Raw genomic sequence first — 8,914 nt, forward strand, 5'->3', positions numbered from 1 at the left:
ATCACCTCATTAATCATCATACATTCATTTTCACAACATAACACGTTTCATGTATCCTCAAAAGTAAACAAAGACAAGTAAACATCATAGAATTTCAAAACAATATAGTATTCACGTACTTTAACCAGTAATTTTTAAAGTTTTATCTTTTCTTCCTTTTTATTTTTGGATTCTGATCCCAATAAAGAAACAAAAAAGCCAAATCAGTATTGCACAAACTCTTGTGTTGCAGATTTTCATGATGGAATTCCAACCATCTATATTTGTGAGAGATTCTAGTTTTTCTAAAGGAATTTTAAAGAATTCTTTTAGATGGTTTCATAACCGATTATTTTTAGCTCTCATTCTTTAGACTCACGAATCAACTTTTTTTTTGTCCGCTCATCAGTATTTCAAAAAGTATTCTTTCTTACTAGTATGCTTTTATTTGTCCTTTCTCAGATCTCAATACAGAGACTTTATTATGTTTGAAATCTTCCAAGTATTATAACTAATTAGAGATGATTATTTAAAATTATTTGAGATACTTTGTTGTTGCTGAACTGCTGGCAGTCAATGCTGAAGAAGAATAAATAATCAACCGGTAATGTTACAGTTTCATAATCTTGATTCAGTCAAATATAAATCTTTCACAGTATTTTATATGAGAATCTTGTTGAATTGTGATCCTAAGCAAATTTTGCCTTGAACCTAATTCTAAGCCCTATAGAAAAGACTTTGAATTTTCAAAGAGACATATTTTCTAATTGCATATTACCATGATATTATAGGTAAAAGTTTTCAATGTCTAGAGAAGCTGTGACTACTTGTTCAACAGATTTTATACTTTACGACTTGGACAAATTTTTTGTTGGTCAAAGCATAATTTAATTTATAAAATGAATGTTAAGAAAGACTTTCTTTTTAACATAGTCTGAATTTGATATTGATTTCACAATGTAATCCAATAGGTGTTCAATATACACTCTTTTTTTAAATTACTTCATTTAAAAAGACATATTTTTTGTCCATCTAATGAATTATCAACTCGTTTTTTTACTATAAGAATTGTATTCGTTAAAAAATATAATAGGTGACAATCTTTAATGATTAAGGGCTGTTAGAGATTTTAAGGTATGTTGTGGTGTGAGAAGCTCTGTATATGTGATTTTTTCTATCGGAATGAGATTGTTCCCCTTAACTTCAGCATTGAGAATTTATAACTGAATTGGATCTAGATCTGTAGGGCAAGGAAAAAGAATGTCAAAGTCTGTCATTTTATAGACAATGAAAAGAGGATGCAAAGTATGTAACTGTATAAGCAGTGCATGAAGCAATTGGTTAGGAGATGGATGTGTGATTCTGAAGTAATGATCCCAAAAGATATATGGATATCAAGGAGGGGAGTATGATATTGGATCCAAAGAGGAGAGTGTAGTTGAAATAACATTGCAATGTTGTAGTGTAGAAGAGTTTTCCTGAAGAAGACCTTGTCAATTACCTGATTCGAATTGCACTAAAGTCTATGAACGAAGACGAATACTTTGAGCAACTAGGGCATACGCCTCGTACTCAAAGATACTCTAGACAAGGATAGGAATGCTCTCTCTCATCATTCTTTGTTACTTAAGGTTCGTGGCGTGGAATTCCTATCATAATTGACAAGTTGCTGAAGAAAAATCTAGTTGATCTTGATGATGCATTATTGCTTGTTGTAGGAGGGGACTTGACAATCATTTGATTTGAATTGTACTAAAGTCTACAAATAAAGATGAATACTCTAAGTAACTGTGTCATTCATCCCAGATCCAAAGATATTCAGAATGAGAATAAGAATGCTCCCTCTCACCCCTTCTCTATTGCTTAAGATTCATGACACACAACTTGAATCATGGTTGACAAGTGTTGATACACCTTTGTTGTCTTTGAATAATAGTTCACTATGTCTGCAATGTGAATGTCTTGTACTGATTTGAAGTCTTGATCTTGGATTTGAATCTTGAGGTCTTGAGCTCCTGATGCCTAGTACAGCTTGAACACAAAGGGACTTGTCCTATCAAGTGATCAATGGTCATTTGATCACTTGAACAGGCTTAGGGAATTGAGCACAATCCAAAGGATTTGGTTCATCAAAGTAAACTTTGATCAACATAATCATTGGAAATGAAAATCAACCGTTGAATCATTTACTCAATAAACCTAATGAATTGATCAGTAAAATTATACCAATTGATCCTACAAAATCTCCAAACTAAGGGAACATGCATATCAAGAATTTTCTAAACCTAGAGATAATAAGGTCAATGAACAAAAATTGATTAACATAAAATTAATTTCTAATATTAAAAATTTAATTAAAATAATTAAATCTATTTAATCCTAATTAAATTTAATTATATTATATGATAAAAAATATTAAGTTAACCTAATTAATCTAATTCTAACAAATTGATTTTATGCACAAATATAAAACTTAGAAATAAAAAAAATGTGCAAAATCAATTAAGAATAATTAAAACAAAAAGTGGAAATAATGTGAAAATAAACGAGGTAGGGGTATGAACACATGAATGAGGGGTGTGAATTGAAAGGCTTCGGCCTCAAGCCCAAGCTCTACGCAGTCAAACCGGATCCAAACCGGATCCAGGTCCACGCATCCAAACACGAGTCTTAGCCAAAACATAAACTCAGTCACAAAAAGACTATGGGCCAGTTTGTTTTAGCTTTAAGAAAATAGATTTTTTCTTTATATTTTTGAAAATGGATTCTACAAAAATGTTTTTCAAAATATTACAACTTTTTCTAAATTTATTTTTTATAAATTAAAAAATTGAATTGTTCATTCTATAACATAAATATAAATTATTGAAGATCAAAACATAGTCAAAAAATCACAATTTTTTTAAAAAATTGTATCTTAAAAATGATTTTTATGAAAAGATATTTGAAATAGCTTCAAAATTAAGTGATTTTTTGAAAATTAGATATCCAATTTTTTTTCCAATAAAATGATGAATTACTTAAAATAACATTTTAAAAATAACTATTCAAACCAAATTTTCATTTGAAGTTTTTATGAAAAGCTTCTTTTGTAATTTTTTTTTTATACTAAAATATGTAACACTATAAAAATAATTTTAAAAAAAAACCAAAACAAACGGGCCCTATATTCGCTTCAACATCTTCGATTTCACGCTTCTTTCCTTCTCATTTTCAAAATCCGAACGTGGGCATGAAAAACATCGAATCTGGCTTAATCATCATCACCATGAAGAGTGGATATATTTCGAAGAGTGAATATGAGATTTCGAAGAGTGAATGTTCATGAATTTTGAAAATGCAGTGTGGTTGCTTATATATGTTAAATCTCAGAAGTGTAAAAATGGTTAGTCCTTAAAACTCTGTTAGATTGATGGTTAATTCATGTTAGTTGCACTGGTCTTCCATTTGTTATGTTAAAAAAAATTATGCAAGTTGAATGCGTTCTAATTTTCTATCTTGTATTCATTTTGCTTGTTGGAAAGTTAATTGAGTTAGTAGAAAACATAGGCCTGCGTTTGGACTGAAGTTATGGAATTGGACTGTAGGAATCGTGTATTGAAGGATGGCTATGATGCATTTTTGTTAATTGTGAAAATCAAATTAAACTAGTGTTAATGAATTAACTTATTAGCGATTTCAACAACATAAAAGTCTTGGCAATTGTTGTGCATTAATTTAGTTGGATTAATAGCAATGAATAATTCGTTGATGTTAATGGTTAGAGTTAGGTTCAAAAATAAGTCAGTAATTTAAAAACAAATGTCTTGCCTTGGATTGGTTTTGTGTTAAAAACATGATGTGCTTCGAACAAATTATGCTTGGTTATAATGGTGTCATATGTGAATTACAAGTTTTGGCATATCATGGAATTGAGATTTGACCAAGGACACCAAGGCATGAACCAATGGGTGTGGACTTAGGAAAAGGTGGTTGATTTTGGTCAACTAATTGACCAAAAAATCAATAGTTGACCAAAGTCAACCGTAGGTTTTAGACTAGGGCTTTCTTGTATGGACTTGTAAAAGATGCACATTTATGACTTGTAATGTGAAAAAGATATTGATATGAAATAAAACTTGGTTTCTACTTAAATGTAATATGACTTGTTCAAATACATGCCCTCAAGCAAAAATGAATGAATATGATCAAATAGACCAAGATACATGGATGAATCAAGAATTAATGGCTTATAATGCTCTATGAATCACAATGGACCAAAAGACCAATGCACCAATGCAATAAATAACCATGAATCAATGACCAAAAGTTTATGATCTTGAAAGCATCATAGGGTTATAATCAATAACCATGAATCAATGACTAAAGACCTATGATCTTGAAAGCACCATATGTATGGATGTTTGAACAAAACCTTGAACCAGATGAAATCCCAAGCATATAGGTCAAATGAATGATTCTTATGCACAAAGCAAGTTTAATGATTGATGATGCATAACATGATGATCAATAGCCTTCTCCCAATGAATCCGGGTTTCAGTCAACCCCATGGTTAAAAGTTAAATTAAAATATGGCACACAAACACCAAGGATCTCTGATTAGGGTTTCATGATGCACACCCTCTAATTAAGGTCTTCAAACCAAGCATAAAGCTCCACAATCAACTTGCCAACACATGGGCCCAAAATTAGGGTTTTGATGCATAGACAAATACCATATGGTGGGCTTCATGAATCAAGGTCCCAAAGATCAAGAAATTAGGGTTTTACCCCATTGATTTCATGGGATGAGCAATACAACAATCCTCAAGAAAAGCGCTAGCTTTTATTAACCACGTGTTTTGAATGTATGGTTCTTATTAGAAAGTATTAACATGAATGGGGCATGAATGAGTGCAGATGAATGTCAAGTCATAGGTCAGATGAAAAGTGAGAAGGGGATGACAAATTTTAGGCTATGACATTCATGCATGTCATTCATAGTGTGGTTGAAATCATTATTTTTTTTTGGGTCCATTCTACTCTCATGTGGTCTCTTCTCATTGATTGATCTTGAATTGTGAAATAATTCTCCATTTAGCGACATTGTGATAGGCCTGAGGTCCTCGTGCAAATTTTATCTCCCTCACAATGTCCTCGTGCAATGTGTTGAATTGTTGCAATAATTCTCCTCAAATTATTACTAAAGCTTCTCAGGTCCTCGTGCAAATTCTATCTCCCTCACAATGTGATAGTCAACCAACTTTAGATATTTATCTGAATTAGCTTCCAAAAGAAACTTCAGATTCAGAAACGTTGGGGCATTCAGTGCGGGGGCAACTCTTGAAGATTAACCTCTTGTAACTCTTCCTCCTTTTGAAGACATATTAATTGCAACAATACAACAGAATAACACTACATAGAGAAAAATGAAGCAGAACTTGATGATCAGAGAAAATTTTGGATCAAGAAAGACTAGAAAGAGAATTGTGAGGAGAAGATATTCAAATTCTCTATTTATGGGCCATGTTTACGTTATCATTGTGTGCATTATGCGACAATCACACACGCGCGATGCTAACGGTCTTCCAAACGTCTCTCAGTCAATGTCTATATCGCGAGTATTATGAGTCCATTGCGCGCGTGATACCCACGACTTACAAATTCCCCCAACGTATTTATCCCATGTGTTATATAGCCACCGCGCACGTGATATAACCCTTCTCTTGTTCTCTTTTGTTTTTCTTTCCTTCTTCTCTTTCACTTGCTTTCCTTTCTTGCAAAAATAACACATTACTTATACATATTTTCATAAACCAAAATAAACTAAAAAAATTTAAACACTTACTTACTGATGGGTTGCCTCCCATCCAATGCTTCTTTACCATCATTAGCTTGACGGACCATGTCTAAAGCACGTCAGGCGCAAGGGAGACCATAATTTAGCATTCTTTTTTCCTTTGTAAACCTTGCCACCTTTTCTTCAATTTGGTAGCATGTTTCCAGATCATCTACATACGGTGTTCATTCATACTCATTAAAAACCATTTTTTCCTTGTTAAACTTCAAACTAAGTTCACTGTATTCCACATCTATCACTGCTTTCCCAGTTGCCAATAATGGGCGTCCGAGAATCACTGAACCATATGTGTCTCCCTTCATGTCGACTACCATAAAATTTGCATGAAAAACTAGATCATCGATATGTACTAACACATCTTGTAAGATACCATAAGGGTAAGTGACAAATAAATCAGCCAAGATAAGAGTCATATTACTCGGTATGATCTTTCCCAAACTCAATTCTTTATCCTTATCAAGGGGAATTACATTGATACTTGACCCTAAATCACATAGAGCATGTGGTATCTTTACCCCACCAATGGTGCAAGAGATGGTAAACTCACCTGGATCTTTTAGCTTTGGTGGCATTGTTTCAGGTACTTATGTATCGCATTTCTCAATCATCTTTACATATTCTTTGTCCTACTTCTACTTTGTAACGTTTATCAATTCATAAATTTAACAAACTTGGCCATTATCTATAAAACTTCATGAAAAGAAATACTTACCTGAAGCATGGTCAAAATCTCTTTAAACTTGGAAAACAACTCTGCCTCATCTTCCTATAATGGTTGCTTTTTAATTATAGGATATGGAGGTTTCTTGTAATCAGGTAATTCTAGATAAGATCATTAAGAATTTGCTTCTTCATTCTTCTCCAATGAGATCTTTTGTCTATTAATTGTTCAATGGTGACTCCCTTCTCAGCTTGGTCACTACGATTTTTACTCTCCTCTTTCTCAGTCCTTACTTCTTCCTCTCCAATCAAGTTCTCTTCCACTCCCTCATTCCCACCCTTGTTGGTGATTACTTCAAAACCTATTTCTAAATCCTTGAAAGTCTCATTTTTAGGATTATCCATAGTGTTACTTGTAAATCCTCCACTCGAACTAGGTAAAACGACTATTTGCCGAGAAAGCTGACCAATTTGCACCTTCAAACTTTTTATAGACGCATCATATTTCTTACTCATTATTTCATGTTGTTTATTTACTTGTTCAAAACTACTCTAAGTGGCCTAGATGAATTTCTGTAGGGTCTCTTCCAGTGGTGAAGTTTTTCTTTGGATCAGAGCTTTTTAATTTTGCTGAATATCCTGACTAGCACTTGTATTCTGATTTTTGCTCCATCTGAAATTTGGGTGATCCTTCCATCCTGGATTTTAGGTATTAGAATAAGGATTATTTTTTTGGAAATTTGCAAATTGAGCTTCTTCACTCGATCCTTCCAAAGAGCACCTTCCATTGGCATTTCCTTCTCCATAGAAATCGCACCTCAGTGCTTGTACCTGACTCACGTTAGATTTACTCAAGTTGCTTTCAGCTAGCTTTTTATTCAATTATTCAATTTGAGCTAAAAGTGAAGTATGAATATCAATAGCTAACATACCTTTTGGTGTACCTACAATTTCAATTTTTACAGACCGTTAACTCTTTGAACAAAATTCATTCAAGCACATCTTTTTAATCAGGTCTTTAACTTGTGTTTCAATCATTATTCTTATCGTACCTTCTGCGAAAGCATATAAGAACATGTTTGTTTGACTCTTGAGACCTTTGATGAAATTCTGCATTTGCTTCATGTTATTCATGTTATGATTTGGGCACCTTCGTAATAAAAGTTTAAGCATTTCTCATGAGTCATACAGTGATTCATTTTCCTACTTCTCAAAATTTGTAATTTCATCTCTTCAGTCAGCAAACTAAGTGGTGGTGAAGAATCTCTCCAAGAATTTTTCCTTCATTTCTTTCCATGTCCATATAGTTCCATTTGGAAGGCAAACAAACCAATCTTTGGCTCTTCCAATTAGTGAGAAATCAAACATCCTCAGCTTGACTTGGTCTTATGTGACCTCAATTGGCCTGGACATCAAGGTTGTTTCGTAGAAGTGGGCAAGATGCTCTCATGGGTCTCTAATTGTGTTCTCGTCGAACGGATTGTCTCTTAAACTTGAAAGCACATAATTATTTATATCAAAGTTAGTGGGGTCTGCCGATACAAACCTTCTAGAAACATGTCCTTCATCAGTTCTTTTGTAGTAGTCCCCCAATTTGGATGGTAGTGGTACAACTGCCATGGTGATTTCCTCTTCAACGTCTGAAGAAATCAGTGAATTGTCTTCTACTAAGTTTCTTTGATCTATAGTCGCTTCTCTAACCACTCTCCTGATGACACATGCAGTCCTTTCAATTTCTGGATCGAACGGTGTCAATTTCGATCATCAGTTGCATATACACAAACAAGAAATACCTCAGTAGCATTTTATTTAAATAATTTATGAGGAAATAAAAACAAAAATAAAAAACTAACTACAAAAAACGTTGCACAAGCATTGCCTTATTAAAATTATCACCATTCCCCGACAACGGTGCCAAAAACTTGACGACTTCTCGACGTGTGTGTCGATAATGTCGCAGTAATAAAAAGATATAGATTCCACAAGGACTGCTACAAAACAATTATTGTGCACATATAAAAAGTAAAAATTTGGGGAGGGGGGGGGGGGGGGGGGGAGTGAATGCGAAAAAATAAAACTTATTATGAAATAAGATGAAAGCAGTCAGGTTTTATTTAGAATCGTTTATTTCTCCCCTATTGATGTAAAATGCATTACATGAATGAGAAAGTCATTATATTTCCATTGTGAATCAACACGACCACCATACCCAATCCCCTGGTGTATAACTCAATAATTCTGACTCGGGGTCTCATATCCCTATTCAACAAGCGTAAGTGAGATTAGGTGATGCAATAGAATGTTAATTCAAATGCCACTACTCGGGGTCTCCTATCCCTATTCAACCAGTGTAAGTACAACAATTTCCCTAGTTCCAACATATAGACTACTGGTCAGTATTCCCTATGTGCCCAAGATCAGATTAAAAGAGTATCC

General features: G+C 33.5%; 1 protein-coding gene across 1 annotated transcript; it reads right to left on the reverse strand.

Moving 5' to 3' along the window:
* Positions 1–5,982: 5,982 nt before the first annotated feature.
* LOC127095537 (uncharacterized) lies at positions 5,983–6,390 on the reverse strand. The gene has a single exon (XM_051034214.1). It carries the CDS (start codon positions 6,388–6,390, stop codon positions 5,983–5,985), a length of 408 nt encoding a protein of 135 aa, XP_050890171.1.
* Between the last annotated feature and the right edge of the window lie 2,524 nt (positions 6,391–8,914).

The sequence above is a fragment of the Lathyrus oleraceus genome, chromosome 6 (assembly GCF_024323335.1).
Source record: "Lathyrus oleraceus cultivar Zhongwan6 chromosome 6, CAAS_Psat_ZW6_1.0, whole genome shotgun sequence".
Taxonomy (NCBI): domain Eukaryota; kingdom Viridiplantae; phylum Streptophyta; class Magnoliopsida; order Fabales; family Fabaceae; genus Lathyrus; species Lathyrus oleraceus.